We start from the raw sequence: 27,628 nt of genomic DNA, 5'->3' as shown, positions 1-27,628 counted from the left end.
GTATTCCAGAAAAGTGATAGAAAAACACCGACAGCCCATAATGCAATAAAGAATAATCAACACGGATTTCACAACAGAAGGACAAACAACGTTATTGAATGCTTTGAAGTAATTACAGAAAGATAATGGGGATGATTCAGTCGATGCAGAATGCATGTTCTTTTTTTTCAAAAGGCCTCTGACAAGGTAGCACATAGTTGGATCATGACTGGGGTCAGAGCATGTGGATTCAAGAGATAAGTGGATAATGGTCGAAAACTAGCTGAAAAGCACACCGTCATTGTTAAAGCTGGTAACCCAGAATGGTGGAAGGTGGGAAGTGGTGTTACACAGGGCTGGGATTATTGCTGCTTAATATTTACATAAACGATGTGGATTTAGACAAGGGAAACATAATTTCAAAATTTAAGATGGCAGCAATATGGGGATATAGTTAACACTACGAAAGACAGAGACAAAATATGGGAATACGATAATAAGCAGGTCGAATGGGCATACAATCGCCAAATGAGTTGAATCCAGGTAAGTCTAAGGTGGTCAGTGCTGATAGGAAGAATAAAGAGGCCACGCATTTCTTGTACAATAAGAGTGAAAATGATGTAAAGCGGCAAAGAGCTCTCGTGATACAGAGGCACTAAACACTTATAGAGTGACAGAGATCGAAGCTAGCAATTATAAATATAGGATAATCATGAATACATCTAATAAGAAATTCAGGAGAACTTGTTTTTTTTTACCCAGGGAGTGGTTTGAATTTTGAATTCTGAACACATGCAATGGTTGAGATGATTAGCACTGATGCCTTTAAGGTAAAGCTCAAAAGATACAAGAGGGAGAAATAAGTAGGTGGATATGCAAAAAGGGTTAGATGCAGTAATGTGGGGCGATACACGTGGACAACATAAACACCACATTGAACAGTTAGGGCGAATGGCCAGATTCTGTGCTGTCCATTGTATGTAATTCGATGTCATATCTTCCCTGTGAAGCCACGTGCACAAAACTAAGGAAAATTGGCACATCGAAGCATCCTTACCTGAACACATGATCCTCACATCTTCTTTATGAGAACAGTCATGGTTACCCCACGATGCTGAGGGACATTCCCAGAGAAACGATTCGCTACTGGAACACTTCAGTTCATCCAACCAAACTAGCCCTGTGACTGGTCCACAAGATGCAGGAACCGCCAGGTCCATTGCCTTTCCACAACCCAGCTGTTTGCAAACCACGTCAGCGTCTGCCAAATCCCAGGCATCATCGCAAACTGAGCCCCAGGTCCCATTGTAATAAATCTCCACTCGGCCAGTTCATCGGCTTCCACCGTCTGACAGCCTTAACTGCACGTGGTCTATTGGACAACAGTACAGGAGGATTATACTTCCAATAGACATTCACCTCATCACTCAATACAATCATTGCACCATCACCAGCTTAAAAAAAGTACTCGTTAAATGTGCCTTTGACAGGTAAATAATACTAAACAACGGAATTGTTTACACTTACTTCTTACATTGAATGCAAAGAACATAAATGGTTCAGATAGCCTTCTACATCTGGCTTTGACAAGTTATGGTCTCCAGTTCCCCTTTTATGTGTTAAACACTATGTGCGTTGTTGTGCAGGCAATCGCTCGCACGAGTGACAGTCAATTTATACTCATGTTATATAACTGTATCTGTTCCTGGTACATGTAAATTACCCTTATTTGTTATCTTGTTCAGACATTTAATGCCCTCTCCTATTTCCTTTACTTTGAATAACAAGTGAATTGCATTTATCTAGCGCCGTTGATGTGATAAAACATCCCAAGGCGCGATACAGCAGTGATATCAAAGACATTTTAGTATGGAGCACCAAAAAATACATTGGGAAAGATAACCAAAATCTTAGTCAAAGAGTTAGTTCTTATGGAGCGTCTGAAAGCAGGAAAGAGGAGTTGCCATGCAGAGAAATTTAAGGAAGTAATTCTACAGCGTGTGACCTCCGCAGCTAAAGGCACGGCCGAAAATGCTGCGCGATTAAAATCAGGAATGCTCACGAAGCCAGAACTGGGAGCTGTCAGACTGGAGGCGATTGCAAAGACAGGCGCTGTGAAGTGAAGAAGGGATTTGAAAATAGGATGAGAATTTTAAAATCGCGCATTGCTGAACAATGTAGGTCAGCGAGTACAGGGCAGATGGCTGTTTGGCACTTGGTCGAGACAGCAGATTTTGCAGAGGTTGTAATGAGGGAAGCAAGCCAGGAGTGCATTAGAATAATCGAGTCTAGAGGAACAAAGCAATCGACAAGACGAGATAAGGGTAAAGTCGGGTGATGCAATGGAGGTGAAAATAGACAGTGTTAATCATGTGATAGGGAACTCACGTCGGGGTCAAATATAATTCAAAGATCACAAGCAGTCTGCCTGATTCACACACAGTTGGCATCGAGAGAAATGGGGTTTGTGGCAAGGGAACAGATGTAAGGGGTACTGATGGTTTCTATCTTTTGAACACTGAGTTGGTGGAATTTTCTGCTGATGCAGGACTGAATGTCAGACTGGAATTCTGACAGTGTACAGGCTGTGGATGGATCAAGAGAGTTGGATGGAAGGGAGAGTTGGATACTGTGTGAGATACATGTGGAAACTAAGGTTGTTTTTGCGGATATCACTGAAAGGCCGCATGCAAATGAGAAATGAGGTGTCGAAGGATAGATCCTTCGGTGACACGATAGGTGACGTGGCAGGAGCGGGTAGAGAAGTCATTGCAGGTAAATTTCTGACTATGACTGTGTAGATAAGACTAGAACCAGCTGAGTGTAGTCGCACCCAGCCGGGTGATAATGGAGAAGGGTTGGAGCAGAATTTTATGATCATTCACATCAAAAGCTGTTTGCAAGTCAAGAATAAGGAGGAGGCATCGTTTAGATTTGTAACAATCACTTAGGATGTCATTTATGACTTTGATAAGAGTTGTTTTGGTCTTGTGGTGTGGCTATAAATCTGATTTGAGGAACTGAAACATGCAGATTCATAAAAGATGAGCATGGATTTGGGAGGCGACAACACATTCAAGGACTTTGGCGAGGTACGAACAGTTAAATTGAGTTTTTTGACAAGGTGACCAAACAGGTGGATGAGGGTAATGCCGTGGATGTGGTCTATATGGATTTCAGTAAGGCGTTTGATAAAGTTCCCCACGGTAGGCTATTGCAGAAAATACAGAAGTATGTTATTGAAGGTGAATTAGTGCTTTGGATCAGAAATTGGCTAGCTGAATGAAGGCAGAGGGTGGTGGTTGATGGTAAATGTTCATCCTGGAGTATAGTTTCTAGTGGTGTACCGCAAGGATCTGTTTTGGGGCCACTGCTGTTTGTCATTTTTATAAATGACCTGGATGAGGGTGTAGAAGGGTGGGTTAGTAAATTTGCGGATGACACGAAGGTCGGTGGAGTTGTGGATAGTGCCGAAGGATGTTGCAAGTTACAGAGGGACATAGATAGGCTGCAGAGCTGGGCTGAGAGATGGCAAATGGAGTTTAATGCGGAAAAGTGTGAGGTGATTCACTTCAGAAGGAGTAACAGGATTGCAGAATACTGGGCTAATGGGAAGATTCTTGGTAGTGTAGATGAGCAGAGATATCTTGGTGTCCAGGTACATAAATCCCTGAAAGTTGCCACCCAGGTTAATAGAGCTGTTAAGAAGGCATATGGTGTGTTAGCTGTTATTAGTGGGGGGATCGAGTTTAGGAGCCACGAGGTCATGCTGCAGCTGTACAGAACTTTGGTGCGGCCGCACCTGGAGTATTGCGTGCAGTTCTGGTCACCGCATTATCGGAAGGATGTGGAAGCTTTGGAAAAGGTGCAGAGGAGATTTACTAGGATGTTACCTGGTATGGAGGGAAGGTCTTACGAGGAAAGGCTGAGGGACTTGAGGTTGTTTTCGTTAGAGAGAAGGAGGAGAAGAGGTGACTTAATAGAGACATATAAGATAATCAGAGGGTTGGACAGGGTGGATAGTGAGAGCCTTTTTCCTCGGATGGTGATGGCAAACAGGAGGGGACATAGTTTTAAGTTGTGGGGTGATAGATATAGGACAGATGTCAGAGGTAGTTTCTTTACACAGAGAGTAGTCGGGGCGTGGAACGCCCTGCCTGCAACAGTAGACTCGCCAACGTTAAGGGCATTTAAGTGGTCATTGGATAGACATATGGATGAAAATGGAACAGTGTAGGTCAGATGGTTTCACAGGTCGGCGCAACATCGAGGGCTGAAGGGCCTGTACTGCGCTGTAATGTTCTATGTTCTATGTTCTAGATCTGGGACAGTAATTTGCATGTACAGGTGGTCAATGGTTCCTTTCTGAAAAGAGGTGTGTGATGACAGATGATTTGAAGGGGAGGGGGCTGAACCTGAAGAGAGAGAGAGAATCGTTAATATTGTTAGCTAACATGGGGACCAGGAAGAGAATGTGTGCGTTCAGTAGTTTAGTAGAAATAAGATGTAGGCAGCAAGATGTGGATTTCATCAACAGCACAGGTTCAGAGAGAGCTTGAAGTGTCAAGTAGAGGAACAAGAAATGCGAATTCAGGGTGATGGTTTGGAGTGGGGTGGGGAACAGTTAGGAAGTTAGGCCTGGTGGGTTGGGGAAGGAAGGAAAATAGTGCAAGGCGACTGAACAGATATTTTTGAACGTTGTAACAAAAGGTCCACGAGCTCCTCTCACTTATTTTTGGATTTGAGGGTGGACGAGGCAGGGGAGTGGTTCAGGGTGAAGATTTATGATGGAGAAGATATGCTGTGCGTTTTCTTTGCCTTCCTGGATGATCTTCGTCTAATGCATGGTTTTAGTGAAGAAGAGTAGGACCCGATGATGCTTTATGCGATTGATCCATTCAGGATTATATTGCCAGACAGATGGCCAGATGTCACCGTGCCTTTCTGTTTTATTTTTAATTCTTGCAGGGGTTGTGGGTGTCACTAGCAAGGCTAGAATTTGTTCAATCTACCCTATTTATTACTTCGGCTTAATAATGGAGAATGTAACCTCCAGATGTACTACTCTTAAACATCAGCTTTGCAATATGCAGTATCTGCGTGTCGAACTATGTTTGAGGATTGTGTTCATTATAACATTATCATAAATCAATTTAATGTTAATTGCATAACAGAATCACTTACATTTGCAAGGATGGGACTCTGTCTTAGACAATGAAGACATTTGAGTAATTTTAGAGATAAAGCACACGTCTGAACAGAAAATATGCAGACCTCTCTGTTCAGACAGGCTGGTGCTATTATGTTCAATGAGCAAACGAAACTTGTGAGGCACATTATCAATTGCTATTGTCTGTAAAAGATCAATGAACTAAACTACTAATTATCAATATATGACTGTTGGACCGGACCAAAGAGGGCAGAAAACAGGATCTCTCTGCAAAATGTTGGACAGGATCAGGAAGTTCCCATGGACAATTGAACTCCAGATGTACAGACCTCCTGGCTGAGCAGGAAACCGGTATTTAAACTGGTGTGGACAAAACTGATTGGACTAATTACGTCAGACACTTTGCAGAATCAAAATCAGCGATGTGACCCATCAGACAGAGAAGTCGAAGACAAGGAGAAGACACATGGCTTCTGTAGGCGGACATAACTGCTGGGTAGAGCTTAGCATTTACCGAACTGAAGAACAAGATGACATACACATACTCTACTCTATCCAGTGACGGAGTGTGTCATAACCATTCGGCACTGTAAACGTCTGACGTGAAATGCTGAAATGTATTGATCACAGATGTTGTAAGTTCTACTCTTTCATATGTAAATAAATGCTCGTTCGAACAACCCCAAAGCACCTGTCCGCACTTGCATTCTGCATAATGCAACATCTCCAGAACATATGCCTGTATTTACATGCTGCACAATGGAACTTTCAAGCGTATAGTCCAAAACAACTGTCTATTTTTATGCACAGCCGAATGACACTTACACCAGAACAACTCCCACCCAGTTATCTCCACTTATATACTGTACAATGGAGCTGATTGCAAGCTCGGTGCCGGATTTGATACCAGAGCTGAGATTCGGGGCGGCACAGTGGCGCACTGCAGCCTCACAGCTCCAGCGACCCGGGTTCAATTCTGGGTACTGCCTGTGTGGAGTTTGCAAGTTCTCCCTGTGTCTGCGTGGGTTTCCTCCGGGTGCTCCGGTTTCCTCCCACATGCCAAAGACTTGCAGGTTGATAGGTTAATTGGCCATTATAGTATAGGGAGATGGGAGGGACAGGTGGGAATGTGGTAGGGATATGGAATTAGTGTAGGATTAGTATAAGTGGGTGGTTGATGGTCGGCACAGACTCGGTGGGCCGAAGGGCCTGTTTCAGTGCTGTATCTCTAAACTAAACTAAACTAAATTCCAATTTCATATTCTCTTTATCACAAGGCCGTTATCTTTCACCTCTATCATCATTCACCCTCCTTCCTGCCTGAGCCCATCTGCTGCTGAAATGTTCACCCATGCTTTGTTGCCTGCAAAACCGAATATTTCAATGTTCTCCTGGGTGATCACCCATCCTGCACCCTCCAGGAACATCAGCTCATCCAAAGTTTTGTTGCCTGCCCTACATGAAGCCTCTCTCAGGAGCGCCACTGCATTCACTGGTTTCCCAGCCACCAATGCCTCGAGTTGTTAGTTATGATCTTCATGTTCAGACACCTTCATGCGCTCCCCCTGGCATCAGTATAACCGCCTCCAGCCTGAATCATTTCAAGAGCTCTGCTTTTCTCTGAATCTACCTTCTTGTACATTACGCACTTCCATCCCCGACAACTTTCAGTCTTGCTTTTAACCATCTAAACCCCAGATCAGAATTTCCACCGGAAACATCTCTGTGTTTGGCTCTGTGTCAGTTTTTTGTCTAATTGCACTCCTGTTAAACTTCTTTTGATGAATGCTTACTGAAAGTTCTGTCAAAAAAAGTTCTTGCTGGTTAATTGTGTCCGTGTCCTCTCTCTCTGCACACCACGCCATCCAGCCCCAGCTCCCCCACCACCCACCATCCTCACCCCTTCTCCTATAGTGAAATTACTGGTTTGAGACACCCAGGAACAAGTAACCTATATTATCGCTTTTCTCAGCAGATTAGACATTTCACTTTTATGTTTTTGTAAAAGCAGTGAAGAATTTGTTCACCTGAACACAGAACCCCGACATCCATACTGTCAGTGAGAGACGAATTCAATGTGAATAAGCTGCAGTTCTGGAGCTGCAATTCGTTTCCTTCACATTGGACATCATTCACCCAGACGGGTCCTTCACTCTCTCCGTCCTTTGAATAGTTATAAGCGGCTGTCGCTTCACCGCAGCCCAGCTGTGTGCAGACCACGTTGGCATCATTCAGGGTCCAGAGTCTATCCTGAAATCTCCACCAGCTGCCGGTGTGGTAAATCTCCACTCGCCCATCACATTGGCTGCCTCCGTTCGTCAGCCTTAGTGACCAATTTTCATCTACAATATTAAACACATTGAGAATGGAAGCAAAATGTCTCATAATTTACTGCCACCAGAAAAGTTATTAATGTTCATGGTTACTATTTCTGTCATCATTGTCCAGAAGGCTTGTCAGAAGATATTATTCACCATTACCTTTTCTCAGTAAATACATTTTAGTGGCATACCGAGTAGCTTCCGCTGACTACACTGAGCAAAAAGGGTAAAATTAAGTGGGGTTGAGCGCGGCAAATACTGCCTATAGATAAGTGATGAGATCGAAGGGTGGAACAGGGATTTTAAATGGCTCCTGACAGATGACAGTTCCTTTTAACCAATATGGAGAGAAACAGACAAGTGTAAGTTGACACAATGCTTCCGATAACGTCTTAAATCGCCTCACAGGCAATGAAGCACTTTTGATTTGCAGTCACTAATGCAGTAGGTGACAGACCCGCCGGACTGAAGGTTGTCCTCCTCTCCACATGTACTGATATTTCCTGCTCTCGCCCTACACTTGACAATATCATCAACGTTTCTTCCAATTTCTCCTCCTTATCTTCACATGGTCCATCTTCAATTCTTCCATTCCCTTCCTCAACATCTCTGTTTCTGATTCTGGGGATAGGTTATTAACCAATATAAAGGGTAAGCCCAGTGACTCTCACAGTTACCTTGTTTATGATTCCTCACACCCCGTTTCCTCTAATAAATCTATCACATTCTTCCACTTTCTCCACCTGCATTGTATCTGTCTGGTGATGCAACCTTCCATACCAGTGCTTCCAGATATGTCTTCCTTTCCCCTCAACCAAGGACTCTCCTCACGTCCTCATCCACCCACCATAGTTGATTGGGCCCTCAAGCACGTCCATTCCATTTTCCATACTTCTGCTTTCACCCTTTCCCCCTTCCCAGAACCATGAAAGGATTCTGCTTCTTCTCACCTTCCACTCCACCAGCTTCCATATTCAACACATGATCTTCCACCATTTCCACCACCTTCAATGTGATGCCATGACCAAGCACATCTTCCCCTTCCCTCCACTTTTAACATTCTGAAGGGACCATTCGCTCTGTGACATCCTGATGCACTCTGCAATCATTCTCAGCACCCCTTCCCACAGGAGCATTCCATGAAAGCGCGGGAGATGCTGCCACTTCCCAGTTACGTGTACTTTTCTCACACCCAAGCCCCCAAGCACTGCTTCCAAGTGAAACAGCGATTTACTTGTAATGCTTCTTCGTTAGTATCCTGCATTTACTCTATTGACTAATCATGATGCTATCTCCTTTACATTGGCAGACCAAACACAATTAAGTGATTAGTCTGCAAAACACCTTTGTTCAGTCTGCAAGCTTTACCTTCAGCTTCCAGTTGCCTATCATTTTCATTCTTTATTCAACTCCAACTCTGACCTCTCCATCCACTTTCCCCTACACATTCCCAATGAAGGTTAACATAAGTTTGTGGAACAGCACTTCATCATTCCACGAGCTTCCTTACAACGTTTGTGATTCAACACTGAGTTCAGCAAATTCAGATCTTATTCCTTACCCCTTTTCCTACTTCCAATGTACACCTATAAATGTGCTTTTTACTTGGCCCATTCCAAATCTATTTGCTTTGCATTGTCCCTTTTGCCATTTAGTCTCTCCTGGCTTCTACCATATCGCAGCCTATTCCTTTTGTTCTTTCCTTGGTTTCCCCTTTCTTTAACAACTGTTAAATCTCAATGTTCAGATTAAAGATCCGCAAAATGAAAGGTTGATATTGTTTCACTCAACATACATGCTGCCAGATCTTCTGAGCATTTCCAGCACTTACTGTTTTTATTACCTATATTTTAAATTGTGAAATGTGGGAGCACTTTTGCATAGAGCAATGACCCACATACAGTGATCAGATAACTGAGCAGATAATCTGTTATATGAGGGTGCTGGCTGAGAGATAAATGTAATCCTGGAAACTGGCAGAATTGTAATTTACATCAAGTTTGTGAAATAATCCAAGACATAGCACATTGGTGAAATAACGAGTTACTTCACTCACTATAATTTTATTGCACTTGGTGAAATGGAAATTAACATTTATCTCACGCTATTTAGCTGGAATAAAGTTCACAGTGTTTTCTATTATACAACTGATCTTTGCTGAGAATTCCAGATAATTCATATTTGAATTGCCTACATTGATAACAGTTTCAATGCTCGAGCAACATTTCCATTCTATGGCAGTGGTCCTGGGAGCATCTTGCTGATTCTATAGCCCTTGAATAATGCCCTAGATTTACCCGGAAAGAGGTATTATATGACGATAAGTACTAATAACGAGACATTGTATGCATTCAATGTTTATTGGAGTGAAGCTCTTGGATGCATTTGTAATTTAATTCAGACCAATAAACCCACAAACACATCTTAGGATCTTAGTGTCAAAGGAAGCATGGGATCAGAAAAACTAGTGAATCAGCGACCTGTGGAAATAGTCAATGATGCTTGACAGTAGAACATTTGGTGCATTTAACTTCAATTGACTGAGATGACTCACCCGTACAGATGACACTGGCATCATTTTCATGTGAGCAGCTAAATTGATCCCAGGATGAAACAGGACAATCCCACAATCGCGTCTCGTTTCCCCGACACTTGTAATTTTCCTTCCACATTGGACCGGTTCCTTTCCCAAAGTGAGCTCCTCCTGGGACTGAGCTTCCTGTCCCACACTGAAGATGCTCACAGACCACGTTGGCGTCTTCCATATCAAAGTAAAGGTCACACAGCGTCCACCACTGGTCTCTGTGTAGCACCTCCACCCTTCCAGAGCATCTGTTCATCCCATCAACTAATCGGGGTCCATGTTTCCCTGTATTGGAAACAAATCCAGATCCAAATAATTTATAAATCATCCTCCACATAGAAACAGCAAAACGGAAAATAGGTAAAAAGTTGTATCTTATCTACCACGATCATCTATCCATACTTTACACAAATTATCTATTCAAAACAATTCAAATTACTACAGCAGCTCAAAAGCAAAATACTGCGGATGTTGGAAACTGAAATAAATCAGAAAATGTTGGAAATACTGAGCAGGTCTCGCAGCATCTGTGGAGTGAGCAAGAGAGTTATGTTTCAGGTCTGTGTCCTTTCATCACAATAATTACTGCAGAACCTCGTTAAGAAGTTGGATGAACACTCAAAAATTAAGAGCTCTTCTTGCAAACGTTAATAGATTGTTGGTCTCTATCTCTTGGGTCTTGCAATATAGAAGTCAGAAGGATGTGATGTTTCTGTTGTATTTGTTGCCGCTTTTGGGTACCGCACTTCACAAAACCATTTGCTTTGGAGGTGGTTCAGGACAGAGTCACCAGAATGACAACAATGCTTAAAGCGTTACATTATGAAGACAAGTTGCATAAACTTTGTTTGTCGTAGATTAGATTTAGATACTTTAGAGCTTATCTAGTTGATGTGTTTAAAATGTTTAAGGGGTTTGACAGATGCGCGATAGAATATTTGGAGAACGAATATCAAACAAGGCCATTTAGGAGCTGCATTTCTTTTTGAGGGATGTGGGCATCTCTGGCAGAGGTGGCAGTTATTGCTCAACTCTATTTGCCCTTGAAACCGATGTCAGGACCTTCATTTTGTACTGCAATTGTCTGCATGTGGAATGTTCTTCTGCAATGCTGTTAGGCAGTTACAGTTAAGGCAAAGGGTGTAAACAAAAATTGTACCTTTTGCTGCATGTGTTATAAACAGAGTGGGAAGTTTATAATTTGGTAATTAGTGGCTAAGACTGAAATATGGCCTTAACATTTAGAATTTAACTTGAACTTCAAAAAAAAAAACTGCAAGGCAGTTCATTGTTAGCAGTTAACAGTGCAATTCAGGTGAGCAGTGAAAAGTCAATCAGCTGTGATTGCCCGAATAGAGGTAAATACTGTAAGCTGGAATCTGTCTAAACTGTGGCAACTTGAATGTGCCCGAAAAGACCGATGTAAGTAAACTTCAGGTACGGTACAGAGCGTAAACACAGTTCACAATGTTGATTGAATTCATTAGGAACAAAGTGGGAAGTTGGAATTTGCTAAGAGTAAGAAGAGGGGGAACATGCTTTTTTTTATTATTTCACAGGGGATGGGGTGTTGTCGAGGCTGGCATTTCCTATCCATCCCTAATTGTCCTGGAAATGATTGTGGTGAGCCGTCTTCTTGTACCAATGCCGTCGATGTACTCTCGCTACACCCACAGAGCTGTTCGGAAGGGAGATCCAGGATTTTGACCAAGGGACAGTGAAGGAATGATGATATAATTCCAAGTCAGGATGGTGTGTGCCTTGGAGTGGAAATTTCAGGCGGTGATGTTCCCATCCATCTGCTGTCCTTGTCCTACTAGATAGTAGAGGGCGTGTGTTTGGATGGAGGTGCTTTGTTTTGTCTATTAAGCTTGAGTAAGTGAATGGAGTCACCGATTTAAAACAGAACCACAGCCAGCAGCAGCAGAGTCTATTGGGAGAGGCAGATAACAGGCAAATAGAGGGGAAACTCCTTCAGTGAAGCAATTGTTAGGTCAGAGTATGAGAGGGCGTGGGTAAGTTGCAAATAAGTATTACGTTAATTGGTGAGTGCTTCGTGTTTTGGCTTTAGCTAACCAGTAAAGTAGCTTTCAAACTAAAAAGCAACTGCACATAATTTTACGTCTAAAATAAAGACAGACTAAGTTCTGGCAAACCAGTTTTTTTTCCGGATATTGGAAATTGTGAGAAACTGAACTGTCCTGAGGGAACATGTCTGTAGCAGATGTCTCTATCTGGAAACTCTCTGGCTCAGGGTCATAGAGCTGGTGTGGGAATTGGAGAAACCCCAATGGGAGCAAGAGGTGCATTGGACAGTTTGCTGCAGATTTCAATCACACCTTGTAGTGAGCTGCAGGATCAGAATGAGTTTGTTGCAGCTTATAGTGCACAGTAATGGAAATCCATATGAGATGGAGATCGAGGATATGCAAAAAGTGAATCTATCCAACAGGAACAATGTACTGGCTATTTCTGAGGATAAGGATAAAGTCTGTCAGAAGGACAGCCAGAATGTTGACCTTGTTACCTTGGAATAGGAAGCAGTTCAACGGGAGGAGGAGTGGAGCATAATGTGATACTTTTAAGTGATTCAATAATTAGGGTATTAAGACTCCCACACAGTATTTGCCCAACTTGTGCAAAGTGAGGGATATCTCAAAGCAGATTGCAAGAATGGAGGGGAAATATCCATTCCTTGTGGACCATGTATGGACTGATAGCATGGGAAAGAGGAGGCAAGAGGTTCTTTTCAGAGAGTACCAGGAGCTGAAAGAAAAAAGAAGATCTCAAGGATTATTATACAAGCCGCTTGCACATTGACATAGAAAAAAAGATGAGGGAGATGAACACGTGGTTGAAGGTTATGGTGTTGGAAAGAGGTGTTAAATTTTATGGGACGCAGTCACCTGTACTGGGATATTAAAGAAATATTCTGCTGGAATGTGCTTCACCTGAATCGGGTTGGGATCAGGGTCCCAGAATAAAGGATAAATAGGATTGTTACAGGAACCTGAAACTGGCAAATGGGTGAGGGGAGGTTGGTGGGAGACGGGGTTAATGGGTAGAGCACAGTTGGAAATGTAGTATATCTAGGTAGTACAGGGAAAGGGATAATTGAAAGATGCAACATTTGAGTAAGACCATTTTACGGTTTTACATCACGTGCATTTGCGCTGAAAATAGCAGTTGCTTTCTTGATAATAGAATTGTTAGAAATATTGGCAGACCTCGACGTTTTGGGCAGTGCACTCTGTCCATTGTCTGGAGAAATAATTGGATCTGGTGGAAGCTGTCCGTTTATATGCAGTGCAGAACGGGAATGTGGACAGGATCTTACTACTGATAGGTTGTTACATGTTCTTGTTCTGGCTGTTATTGGTCTGTTAATTATATTCCCTGGCGGGCAGCCATAAAGGCGGGACTAAAGTGTTGTGAGTCGAAAAGACTTAGCAGTTGGCAGGAAAAAAGACAGAAGCGTAAGGGGAGAGCCAACTGTGAAACAGCCCCGACAAACACATTTTTCTGCAGCACCTGTGCAAGAGCCTGTCAATCTGGAATTGGCCTTTATAGCCAGTCCAGGCGCTGCTCCACACACCGCTGACCACCCCAGGCGCTTATCCGTCGTCTCTCGAGATAAGGAGGCCAAAGAAGAAGATGATAGGTCAGTATATGCCATTGTTCGTGCTGCTGATTGGTCAGCTATTGTGCATCGTGGCAAATCAATCCATACTACTGTTCTGGTGGTGGTATGTTGGCGGCAGAGCAGGTGTTGGTGCGTTTCTTGTGTAGAAAATGCCAGATATTCACTGAGGAACAGGCCACTGTTAGGGGGACAGTATGGTGTTTATTGATCTCCATAGCTTCCCCAATGCAGTGAATGGGACAAGACTGCTATCGTCAAGCAAGCTCAACTCAATGACCACCGCATTGAATGGTCCAATTCAAAACTCCACCTTGTCTATACTAGACCGGCATGCAAGACACAACAAAATCAAAATCATGCAAAAATTCAAAAAAACAACATTGCTCAGATCCTCGTGAATGGCAGCGATACAAAGAAAAACAAAGGATGACAAAACAGATCACAAGAGCTACAAATTGTTGACAATAACTTCAGAAATATATTGTCATTAAGAGCAATGTGGTCTCATTACAATGGCAGTTGTGATATAAATGAAAATAAGGAAATGGCAGGAATTATACATAATTACTGTGCATCAGTATTTACATGGACAGAACTTTTATTAAGGTTCCTTGTTGCCACACGTGGCCACATGCTGCCCTGACGTCGAGGACAGTCACTCTCATCTCACTGCAGGAATTCATCTTTCTCATTCATGTTTGTACAAACGGTGCAATGAGGTCTGAAGCTGAATGGTCCGAGAAAACCCAAACTGAACATCAGTGAGTAATTTATTGGAAAATTCTGCTTGATAGCACTGTAAACAACACCTTCCATCACTTTGTTAATGATTGAGATCAAACTGCTGGGACAGTGATTAGAAAATTGCAATTGTCACACGGCTATTTGAGAAAGGTTAACGAGGGAAACGAGGACATTATAGATTGGTTAGCCTAACAGCTATTGTCAGGAAATTACTAGAGTATACATTTAAAGATGGAGTGTCTGATCACCTTGAAAAGTTACAGCCAATCAGTGAGAGCCAGCATGGATTTGTAAAAGGTAGATCATGCCTGATGAACCTGATCAATTGTTTTGTGAAGGTAACTAAAGTAGAGGGCAGGGGAAGCTCAATGGATGTTATTCAGATGAACTTCCAGAAAGCACTCAAGAAAATCCCTCATAACTGATTGTTGGCTAAAGTTGAAGGTCATTGGATTCAGTGCAAATTATTAACTGCTTAGGAGGCTGACAGCAGGGATAATGTGCAGACAACCTAACTGGCAGGATCTGATAGTGCCGTCCCACAGGAACCTCCACTATTTAGTAATGATTTAGATGGCTGGATAGAAAGCCACATATCATTGACATATTCAATATTGCCATTGAAAAAAATCAGCCATATTGCAATCATGTATATTTTAAGCATAACTTAACAAAAAAAATCAGTAACTGTGTAAAACTATTTCAAGTTTGGCAATTGTGAGGTGTCCAATTTGGACTTTAAAAGGTTACAGAACTTTCTAAATGGTGAAAAGCCGGAAGCAGCACATGGAAAAGAGACTTCAGGCTCATGGGCAAGTACGGGAACGAACATCAAAACAACTAATGGAATGCTGGGATTTATATCTAGAGGATTGGAATACAAGGGGCGAGAAATGATGCTACAGGGGCAAAACAAAAACCCTGGTCTGGCCACATCTGGTGTAGTGTTCAGCTGTGGGCAATACATTGTTAAAAAGGATATATTGACCAGGGAGAGTATGCAGCATAAGGGATACTCGAGTTCTGAAGAAGGATCACTGACCCGAAACGTTAACTCTGCTTCTCTTTTCACAGATGCTGCCAGGCCTGCTGAGCGGGACCAGCATTTCTTGTTTTTATTATACTGCAATGATTCCTTGGCTTCAAGTGTTTCTGTTTTCTTAATCAATCATGAGATGTGGGTGTCGCTGGCAAGGTGAGCATTCGTTGTTCATGCCTAGTTGCCCTTCACAAGTGAGTGGCTTGTTCGGCTATGTCAGAGGAAAATTAAGAACCAACCACATTGCTGTTTTTCTGGAATCACATCTAGGGCAGACCAGTAAGAATGGCAGATTTCCTCCACGAAGGACATTAATGAGCAAGATTTTCTTTTAATGACAATCGACAATAGTTTCATGGTCACCATTACTGAGACTAGTTTTCAATTCCATATTAATTAACTGAATTTAAATTCCACTAGCTGCGGTGGTGGGAATTGAACCAGTGTCCCCAGCATTAGCCTGGGCCTCTGGATTGATAGTCCAGTGACATTAGCACCACGCCACTGCCTCCTCTCATTATGAAGAAGGATTACCGAAACTGTGGGTGGGTTCCCTGAAATGTGGAAGAGCCTTGTCCTTTAACATTCTTAGCCTATGCCGTTCAGCAGCAGGAAAGTCTTTGGGAATTCTGCAGGTGAGCTACTTGCCACAGAATACCCATCATCTGACATGCTCCCGTCGCCTCAGCATTTTTCTGAATGGTGAGGTTCCCTGTCACTGACAAAACCCAGCAGGATTTGACAGTGGTAGTGAATTCACTGATTATAATAGCTAGGGGAGGTGTTATTCTCTCTCTTGTCAGAGATAGTAATTACCTGACACGGAGGTGGTGAGTGTGTTACTTTCTACTTATATACCCAAGTCTAAATAATGTCCTGATCTTGATGTAAGTGGGCATGAATTGTTTCCTTATTCGAGTAATTATGAATGGAACTAAAGATCATGCAATCAGCAGCAATTTGCCCAACTTCTGACATTTTGATGGTGGGCAGGTAACGGACCAAGCACCAGAAGATAGTTGGGCCTCAGAGAACAAACAGGAAATACATTTTTATATAATTGTAGTGGAAATCTGGAACATTCCCTCACAACTCCCAAAGTAAAGAGCTGTGGATGTTGCATCCAATCTAAATTTTCAAGACTAATATTGACCGATTTTTGTTAGCTCGGTGTATCAAGGAATCTGGTTCAAAGCCAGGTAAAGAGACTTGAGGAACATATCAAGTATGATCTGATTGAATGCTCGAGTAGGCTGGTGCAACTGAAAGCTCTGTACTGATCATGTGGATATGTGTCTGATCCTGTCATATTTAGCGTATAAAATGCACACATTCTATAAATTAACTTTGCAATCTTTCAATTCAGGCCTGATTGCACTGAGCAGTGCTAAAGAACAGCCGTTCGTTTATACCCTGTAAGTGTTAACGTGGGCAGGGAGGGTTGAAAGGCTATTGAAATGTCGGATCATTCGTGGTGCTCACATTAAAGTATCTAAATTGGCCAGTGCATGTTAATTTAGTCAACTCCCGACTGTTGCAGCCAATATGCAATTATAGATATACATTCGGTGCAGTGATAAATAAACTTGCGGAAATTCTGCTTCTTGCAGAATAATGTTCGGATTTAGAAACATCTTGTTGATCAACTATTGTGGGTATCTTGAACCACGTTACACCAGACCTACAGCAGTAATGGTAAACGAAAATGACTCGTTTAAATATGAACCTTTTAGACAGAAAGACGGCAATGTCACCTTCCTCAGTTTTCCAAATATTAAGCAGGAAGTTGTCTGCTTTTCAGTAAGTCTGTACTCACCGGAACAGATCACACTGGCATCGTTCCGATGGCTGCACTCCTGCTGAGTTCCTTCAAAAAGACGGCAGTCCAATAAACTTGTCTCGTTTCCGATGCATTCAAAGATATCACTCCGTATGAGCCCAATGCCCTCTCCAAAATGAGCATATCTTGGTGCAGACATGGCGACTCCACACTGCAGCTGACTACAGACCACATTGGCGTCTTTCAGATCCCAGTCAAGGTCACACACTGTTCCCCAGTATTCACCATACTGGATCTCCAGTCTGCCTGAGCATGGAGAGTCTCCGGATGTTAGTCTAGGAGATCTGTGATCTGAATAAGCGTATTATATCATAATAAGTATAATACATTAATAATCACAATAATACAAATATTTATATTTCAATACACATCCGATTAATCACAGATCTGGCACTATTCGTTCTCAGATCGTTCCATTCTTTTCAAAACTGATGAATCTGTGTTTTCTGTATCACTACTGCTTATACTGTGACAGGACCATAATGTTTACAATTTTTATTTATTTATTTATAACTTACCCAGTCGCCGTGACTGTAACTGAGGAACACGCACTGTATCAACAGTTGGAACTGGGTAAAAAGTATTGTGTGGCAAGAACTGGTACAAGGAGTCCTGTTGCTCATGTTTAACATAAATGGTTCAGACTCGTAAAAGGGAGGTACAATTATAATATTCATCAATGAGATTTACTTGGGACAATAGTTTCATACTAAGGCAGATTGTGATAAAAATACATGACGTTAACGAAATTGCAAATGAATTTCAATGCAGATAAATGTACACTTATGCATTTGGGTAGGAAGACTGAGAACACAGATTCCTTGGACAATGATAATCTAAATTGCATCGAGGAGCAATGGGATTCGGAGGTACAGATATAAAAATCAATAAAATAGCAATAACAGGTTAACAAAGCTATAGAAAATACAAAAAGAGATTGATGTTTATTTATGAGAAATACGTTGAAAGGGGAGTCATACCCAGCACAAGGAAGGATTTGCTGTTGATGGGAGTTGTTTGATTGGGTGCTAACTGGTCAGTGTTTCCCTGTTTTTCTCGACAGTTTGTAACAGGGCAATTTTCCACCATATCAGTTGAATCCTAGTGTTGTATCTGTACCGGATCACCTTGTCTAGAGTTGTAGCTTGTTTTAGAGTACTGCTCTTCAGCACTACAGCTATAATGTTATCGGGCCCTAAACCTTTGCTTTGTGCTGTGCGCTCAGCCGCTTCTTAATGTTGTGTGCCGTAATCTTAGGAATGGACCGAAAAATAGAAAGCATTTGCACAGCGATAGACCATTGGCATGGATTCTCACCTTTTGTCAGTCTGAATGACTACCTTTAACCCACACTGTGTTGACTGTTTTGTAGCCAGTTTGATACAGTCTGTCATGATCACCTTTCAAAGCTCTTCGTGTGCAATTAATTACCTTGAAACCACATTCACAGTTTTAAGTTTAAGAACTGGACAGACAGTTTGTCACCAACAAGATGCAACAATCAGCATACAATCATAGAATGTTTACAACACAGAAGGAGGCCATTCAGCCCGTTGTGTCCATGCTGGTTATCTGCAAGAGCAGCTCAGCTAGTCCTATGCTTCTGCCCTTTCCCCATAGCCAGGAAACGAATTTATCTTCAGGTGCTTGTCCATTTCCGTATTGAAAGCCACAATTGAATCTGTCTCCGACAGACTCGCAGGCAGCACTTTCCAGATCCTGAAAACTCGCTATATAAATAAGTTTTTCCTCATGTCACTGTTGGTTCTTTTGCCATCCACCGTATAACAGTGTCCTCTGGTTATTGACCTTTCTGCCAAGAGGAGCACTTCCTCTCTATCTACTCTGTCTAGACCTCATGATTTTCAACACCTCCATCAATTTTCCTCGCAGCCTTCCCTGTTCTAAGGAAAGCAACGACAGTTTCTCGAATCTATCAATGTAAATGAAGTCTTTCATCCTTTGAATCTTCCTTGTAAATGCTTGCTACACCCATTCTAAAGCATTCACATTCTTCTAAAATGCCGTGTCCAGAATTGTCCAGAATACAATACGGCAGTTGAGTTGAAGCCAGTGTTTCACAAACGTTCGTAATAACTTCCTTACTTTTTTACACTATACCACTATTTAAAAAGGCCAACATCCCATTGACTTATTAACCACTTTCTCAACCTGCCCTGCCACCTTCAACGATTTGATCACAAATACTCCCAGGTCACTCTTGGCTGCAGCCACTTTATAATTGTACCCTTGAAAAGGGACTGGCAGCTAGCATTAAGAGAAATCACACAGTTTTCTATAGACAGAGAAATAGTAAAAGGGTAGTAAAAGGAGGAGTGGGGCCGATGAGGAATCAGAAAGGTGATTTACATATGAAGGTAGCGGACATAGTTGAGGTATTAACTGAATTCTTTGCACCTGTCTCTGCCAAGGGAGAAGATGCACTCCAGGCAATGGTTAAAGAGGAGGTAATTCAGATACTAGAGGGGTTTAAAATTAATAAAGAGGATGTATTAGATATACCCTGTTATATGAGAACATACATATGAATATACGAATTAGGAGCAGTAGTCGGTCACTCAACCCCTCGAGCCTGCTCCACCATTCAATACGTTCATGGCTGAACTGATTACTCCACATTTCCTCCTACCCACGATTACCTGCCACCCCCTTGGTTATCAAGAATCTACCTACCTCTGCCTTAAAAAAATTCAAAGAATCTGCTTCCACTGCCTTTTGAGGAAGAGAATTCCAAAGACTCACGACCCTCTGAAAGAAATAAATTCTTCTCATCGCTGTCTTAAATGGGCGATGCCTTATTTTTAGACAGTGACCCCTCGTTTGAGATTCTCTCACAAGGGGAAACATCTTTTCCACATCCATCCTGTCAAGACCTCTCAGGATTTTATATGCTTCAATCAAGTCGCCACTTCCTCTTCTAAATTCCAGAGGATGCAAGCCTAGCCTGTCAAATCTTTCCTCGCATAACAGGTCACCCATTCCAGATATTAGTCTAGTAAACCTTCTCTGTACTGCCTCCAACGCATTTACATCATTCTTTAAATAAGGAGACCAGTACTGTACACAATACTTCAGATGTGGTCTCACCAACACCCTGTATAGCTGTAGCATAACCTCCTTACTTTTGTATTCAATTCCACTTGCGATAAACGATAACAATCTACTGGTTTTCTTTAGTACGTGCTGTACCTGCATACTAATGTTTTGCAATTCATGCACTCGGACACCCAGATCCCTCTGCATCTCAGAGCTCTGCAATCTCTCACCATTTAGATAATATACTTCCCTTCTATTCTTGCTGCCAAAATGGACAATTTCACACTTTCCCACATTAAACTCCATTTGCCAGGCCTTTGCCCACTCACTTAATCTATCTATATTCCTTTGCAGACTCCTAATCTCCCCTTCACAAGTTACATTCTTACCTATCTTTGTGCCATTAACAAATTTAGCAAGCATACCTTCGGTCTCTGCATCCACATCATTTGTATAACTTGCAAAATGTTGAGGCCCCAGCACAGATCCCTATGGCAAACCACACGTTACATCTTGTCAACAAAAAAAAGACCCGTTTCTGCCTACTCTCTGTTTCCTGTTAGCTAACCAATCTTCCATCCACGTCAATATGTTACCCCCCACACCATGAGCTTTTATTTTCGGCAATAGCCTTTGATGTGGCACCTTATCAAATGCCTTCTGGAAATCTAAGTACAATACATCTACCAGTTCCCCTTTATCCACAGCACATGTAACTCTTTCAAATAATTCCAATCAATTGTATAAACATGATTTCCCTTTCACAAAGCCATGTTGACTCTGCCTGATTACCTTGAATGTTTCTAAATGCCCTGCTATAAGTTCTTTAATAATAGCTTGTAACATTTTCCCTAAGACAGGTGTTAAACTAATTGACATGCAGTTTCCTGATTACTGTTTCCCTCCCTTTCTGACTAAAGGAGTTGCATTCGCTATTTTCCAATCTAAATGAACCTTCCCCGAATCAAGGGACTGTTGGAAAATTAAAATTAACGCATCAACTACCTCACTAGCCACTTCATTTAGCACCCGAGGATAAAGTCCATCAGGTCCCGGGGACTTGCCAGCCTGCAGCTCCAACAATTTACTCAGTACCTTCGCCCTGGTGCTTGCAATTGTATTGAATTCCTCCCTCCCTTCCTTTTCCTGACTTACAGCTAAAACTGGGATGTTACTTTTATACTCAATAGTGAAGACCGATGCCAAATATCTGTTCAATTCATCTGTTATCTCCTTATTTTGCATTATTAATTCCCCAGACTCACATTTTAGAATTTCAACGCTCACTTTGTTGCCTCCTTTCTTTTTTAAATATATATAAACTCTTGCTATCTTCCTTTAAATATCTACATACCATTCTCTCGTACTCTAATGTTACCTGCCTTATCAATCTTTTAGTCATTCTTTGCTTCTTTTTAAAAATATCCTGTCCAATCTTTTGACCTGCCTCCCATCTTTGCGAAATCATAGGCTTCTTCTTTAAGTTTCATACTACTTTTGGCTGTTTTACTTAACCACGGATGGCGGGTCCCACCCTTGGAATGTTTCTTTCTCGTTAAAATGTGTGTATTCTGACATATTGCCTCAAATGGCTGCCACTGCATCTCTATTGACCTATCCCTTAACCTAATTTGCCAGTTCACTTTAGCGAGCTCTGCATTCATACCCTCATAATTGCCCTTATTTAAGATTAAAATATTAGTTTTGGACCCACTCTTCTCTCCTTCAAATTGAACGTAAAATTCAATTATATCATGATCCCTGCTACCTAGGGGCGCCTTAACTGTGAGGTCATTAATTATTCCTATCTCGTTGCACAATACCAGGTCGAGGATAGCCTACTCTCTGGTTGGCTCCATAACGTATTGTTCCAAGAATTTATCCCGAAAATATTTTATGCAGTCCTCATCTAGGCTACCTCTGCCCAACTGTTTTTTACAGTCTATATGTAGGTGAAAATACCCCTAGAATTATCACTGTACCTTTCTGACAAGCTGCCATTATTTATTCATTTATACCCCGTCCCACAGCCTGGTTAATGTTAGGTGGCCTGCACACCACTTCTGACAAGTGACGTCTTGCCTTTATGATTTTTCATCTCTACCCGAACACTTTCTACATCCTGGTCTTCTGAACTTAGGTCATCCCTCACTATTGCGCTAATATCATCATTAATTAACAGAGCTACCCCTCCACATAATCGTGGCTTCCTGCCCTTCCTAAATGTGACGTATCCTTCAATATTCTGGTCCCATTCTATATATATAAATGATCCAGACCTTGGTGCACAGGCACAATTTCAAAGTTTGCAGATGATACAAAACTTGGAAGTATTATGAACTGTGAAGAGGATAGTGCAGATCTCCAAAAGGACATTGACAAGTTGGTAGAATGTTGGATGAAGTTCAATGCAGAGAAATATGAAGTGATTCATTTTGGTAGGAAGAACATGGAGATAAAATATAAAATGAAGGGCTCAATTCTAAAAAGGTTACAGGAGCAGAGGGACCTTTGTTTAATAGTGTATAAGTCATTGACGGTGGCAGGCCAGTTTGAGAGAACGTTTAATAAAACATACATTGTCCTGGACTGTATTAATAGGTGCATGGAGGACAAGAGCAAGCAAGTTATGTTGCAATTGTATAAGGCACTAGTCCGGCCTCAGCTGGAGTATTGGATCCAATTCTGGCGCCGCACTTGAGGAAAGATATGAGGGCATAGGACAGAGTACAGAGACTTTTCATGAGAATGTTTCCAGGGATAAAGAATTTCAGTTAGGAAGATAGATTGGAGAAATTAGGACTGTTTTCCTTGGAGAAGAGAAGGCAGAGAGTTGATTTGATAGAGGTTTTCAAAACAATGAGGGTTCTGGGCAGATTCGATAGAGAAAAACTGTTTCCACTGGTGAAAGCATCGAGAAGGAAAGGGTACAGATTTAAAGAATTTGGTAAAATAAGTTAAAGTGACTTGAGGAAAATATTTTTCATGCAGCGAGTTATCCAGATCTGGAATGTTTGCCTGAGAACGTGGTGGAGGCAGGTTCAATTGAAGCATTCAAAAGGGAATTAACAGTTATATGAAATGGAAGATTGTGCAGAGTTATGGAGGGAAGGCAGGGGAATAGAACTGAGTGAATTTCTCTTTCAGAGAGCTCATGCAGACATGATGGGCCGAATAGCCCCCTTCAGCACTGTAACAGTTCAGTGACTCTGTGATATTGCCTCTCCTCCTTGTTCCAACCAGAATGTATCAGTTCACACTTCTCTGCATGAAATGTCATCTGCCACGTGTCCGCCCATTTGACCAGCCTCTCTTTGCCCTCTTGAAGTCTATCACTATCCTCCTTACAGAAACCGGCCAGGATTTCAGGAAAACTTGCCAATTTTCTTCCAATAGTTGAACGATGTTGAGTTTAATCGTTCAACTACTTCCTGAACTATCTTAGCTCCTTTTTTTAATATTCTGTGCATTTCACTTCCTCAATATTTCCCAAAATGTAAATGGCAATGCGTAGGCAGCGGTGGGATCTTAACGCGCAGTTTCCTCTTGTGATACCCACAATAACTGCAGACCCATTACTTCGGCGCCCCGAGGCTGAAAAACCTGCCTCCCTCCCTCCCCTGCTCCCCAGTCTCAGCTTCACAATATGTGTAATATATCAGATCCGAAGCCAAGCTCTCACTGCAGGTGGACAGCCGGGCTGACAGTGCATGCCCGGTAGCGGCTGCTGGGTTGATGAATGGAGGGTTTGAGATTGCGAAATTTCGTGCGATTCAGATCATTCACTGCGGAATTAGGGAAAATCTCAATGGAAACTGCTCTGGCTGTATTGTAAATGTGCTGAGTATCAGGTATTTGCTGCTCCTGGTGGAGAATGTTTATTAAATATAGTACTAATGATATAATTTTAAACAGTGATCCTAATATTAACATTAAATCTAACCAGAAATTATTGGAATTATTATCATCTGACTTTCTGGGTACCGACCGTCCCGGATTGTTTTACTTTCGCTTCTTCCCAGATTCTATCAGCCGCGGCGGGAGATGAGAGACTGAGAGAGCTTTTTACCTGAGCAGATCACCCCTGCCTCATGGGACTGTAGCCCGGAATAGAGACCCCGTTGCTCTGACTTACAGTCCCGGAGAACGGCCTCGGTCCCGCTGCACTTTACAGCCAACGTCATAATGGTTCTGGACCCTTTCCCAAAGTGAGCTCCACCCGGTGCAGAAACTGCGCACCCGCAGCCCAGCTCCCGACACACAACAGCGGCGTCTGGCAGGTCCCAGAGATAGGAAGCCACAGCCCCCCACTGTCACCTGTAGTGAACCTCCACTCTCCCAGCGCACCGACTGCCCCCATTCACGAGTCTCAGCTTCACCGTCTCTGTAAAATATCAGAAATATCATCAAGTGGTGATAGTGTGTTAAACCCACATGGTCCTAGCGCACGGACCATACACCTTCACCAGTCTCAGCTTCATCGTCTCTGTAAAATATCAGAAGTACCATCAAGCGGTTATAGTGTGTTAAACCCACAACTTCCCAGCGCACGGACCCTCCCCTTTCACCAGGCATGAATCGATAGGAACATCGGAGTAAATATTACACATGAAAAAAAAGGAAAGGTAAATAGTAATAAACGGTGCAAACGAGCAGGGAACCGGGAGGCAGCCGGATATTCCCACCAACACAGCAGCTGCAAAGGGAATGGGGTGGCGACAGGCTCAGAATATATTTAACCTGCAGAAGTAGGGACATGGGCGTGGCTGTAATGATCACATGTTTACGTGCTCAGTACTGATTGGACGAACACAGTGAGATTCCAGATCCAGGAAAGAGGAAATTGCACTCTCACCCACCACAGCCAATAAAGACAGGGCTGGATGTTGATGTGATTTGGAAGTCAGTGCAGATTGGTGATGTTGGCCTTTGGATCGGCAGCACTGCCAGTGGAGCTGATCATTCACACTCTGCTCTTCAGAGACCCTTAGTTATTGTCCCGCCACATGAAGACAGCAGCTATCTCTCCGCGAGGTAACAGTGTCAATGGAGCTGATTCTTCACTCTCTGCTGTTCAAAGACCCTCAGTTATTATCCCTCTGCATGAAGGCAGCAGCCATCTCTCAGCCAGGTAGCAATGTGAGTGGAGCTGATCTTTCACACTCTGCTCTTCAGGGACCCTCAGTTATTGTCCCTCCAACATGAAGACTGCAGCCTTCTCTCAGCTAGGTAACAGTGTGAGTGGAGCTGATCCTTCACACTCTGCTCTTCAGAGAGCCACAGTTATTGTCCCTCCACATGAAGACAACAGTCATCTCGCAGCTCGGTAACAGTGTCAATGGAGCTGATTCTTCACTCTCTGCTGTTCAGAGACCCTCAGTTACCGTCCTCCGCTTGAAGACAGCAGCCATATCTCAGCTAGAATGAAAGACCTTTACTAACACTACGAGGGACACATTCCCTTTCTGACTGGTAACCGCGCAGCGGGTTAATCCGTGATCAAAATGGTGCTGAGATTGTTGCCCAAGCTTAATACTTAATGGGATGGATTAGAGCAGACAGACATTAGACAGTGTGAGGATAAAGGTCGATTACCTGACGGGTCAGCCTGACTGTTCCCGGGTCTGCCTGAAATGAGAAGTTAACAATTAAAGTTTACTGGGGCAAAAAATGAACGAAACTGTCTGAAAGAAAAGACACAAATATAACTAACAGCAGGGTCATTATTCCCGTCGCTTTGCAGAAGAAATTATACCAGGATATGTGATTTCATTCCTTAAAACCGAAAATACAGTTTTTACAACAAATTAATATTGGTAATGGGCCAAAATGTATCCAGAATTGTTTTCACATATACACACACTGACACCCGGATACACTCTCTCCTTTTGGTAACGATGGGTGGGTTCCATGTATTACCAGTGTGAAGGCGCTCTGAGAAGGCGGTGGTGATGGTCCTCTCCCTTATAGAATCTTACAATGAAACAGCACAGAGGGACGCCATTCAGCCCATGGTGCCTATGCTGTCTCTTTGTAAGAGCTGTTAAATTAGTCCCACTCCCTTTCCCAATCGCCCTGTAAAGTTGTGCTGATGGTGCTCTGACCATTGATGACGCGTGTGTAGGTGCCCTGAGAAGCGGTGGTGATGGACCCGTTTTTAAACCTGCTGATGATGGCACTCTCAGTGAATTCAGCATTCAGATCTAAAGTAAGAGAAGGAATGGGAAATGTTAAATTCAATTTAAGATTTTCCGGTCCTGTGGTAGATTTCGATGCCTTTTAAGTAACTGCAAATCCTTCCACCTGCAGCTATCAAAGTTTCTATAAAGGTGTAATTGGGCCTTTCTGCTGTTCAGTAATATATATGCCTTTTTCAAACAAAACAAAACAAGATGAATGGTCTCCTAACTCCGTGCTGACTGTTTATTACTAAGATCCTGCTGTTATGATTCTCTTGTAACCTGCCCTCGCCGACGTGCCCATTAATGATGTTCGATCAATGGTCCTCCCGTTTACTGGTTAAGCATTTCTGATTTTTAAAAATGCATTCAGTCGGTTGACCTGCACCCAATCTCCCTGATGGCAATGTGTCTTACTGATCTCCAGGTGTTTTTCTATTCTCAACATTTTAAACGATAGACGGTGTGTTCAGCTGACTCCCAATCTCTCTGATCACAATGTGTCTCACAGATCTCCAGGTGTTTTCCAATCACAACATTATATACTATAGATGATATTTTTTCCTGCTCCCACTCCCCTGATCACAATGTGTCTCACAGATCTCCAGGTGTTTTTCTATTCTCAACATTATATACTATAGACGTTGTGTTGACCTGCTCCCCAACTCCCTGGTGATAATCTCGCTCCCATGTTTTGTTATCTTTCTGTGCACTCGGCTGATATATTATAGACAACGGGACACCGATTCCTGTCCTCAGCTTTGCCTTCCGAGTAATCTTGAATGAGTTACAGTTCCCCAACTATAATCTCACTGGTTCCTTGATGCTCCTAGTTATGCAATGTAAATAGTGTGTGACTTCCCCCCAGTCTTGGAGCCTTAACATCCCTACCAAATTTCCCTGATAATCGTCAGTTCCTGCAAATTCCCCTTTTCCAGTGACCCAATGAGAGACGAGGGGTATAATCTTTCAGTATTTACTGAAAAACGGTTTCACCTCAGTGCTTCTGTAGAGTCCATGAATCTTCTTCAAACCACTCAGTCATGTCCCCTAGCTCTTCATGCATTTATCT

General features: G+C 42.5%; 1 protein-coding gene across 1 annotated transcript; it reads right to left on the bottom strand.

Annotated features, from left to right (window-relative positions):
* Positions 1–5,791: 5,791 nt before the first annotated feature.
* On the bottom strand, positions 5,792–17,501 carry LOC137361398 (scavenger receptor cysteine-rich type 1 protein M130-like). Its single transcript, XM_068026266.1, has 4 exons — positions 17,297–17,501; positions 10,025–10,339; positions 7,345–7,491; positions 5,792–5,901 (listed from the first exon to the last, which is right to left on the bottom strand). Exons 1-4 carry the CDS (start codon positions 17,457–17,459, stop codon positions 5,792–5,794), a joined length of 735 nt encoding a protein of 244 aa, XP_067882367.1. The 5' UTR covers positions 17,460–17,501.
* Positions 17,502–27,628: the final 10,127 nt, after the last annotated feature.

Source organism: Heterodontus francisci, unplaced genomic scaffold, assembly GCF_036365525.1.
Source record: "Heterodontus francisci isolate sHetFra1 unplaced genomic scaffold, sHetFra1.hap1 HAP1_SCAFFOLD_49_2, whole genome shotgun sequence".
Lineage (NCBI taxonomy): Eukaryota > Metazoa > Chordata > Chondrichthyes > Heterodontiformes > Heterodontidae > Heterodontus > Heterodontus francisci.
The sequence above is the reverse complement of the archived record's forward strand: the minus strand, read 5'-3'. Positions and strand labels throughout refer to the sequence as shown.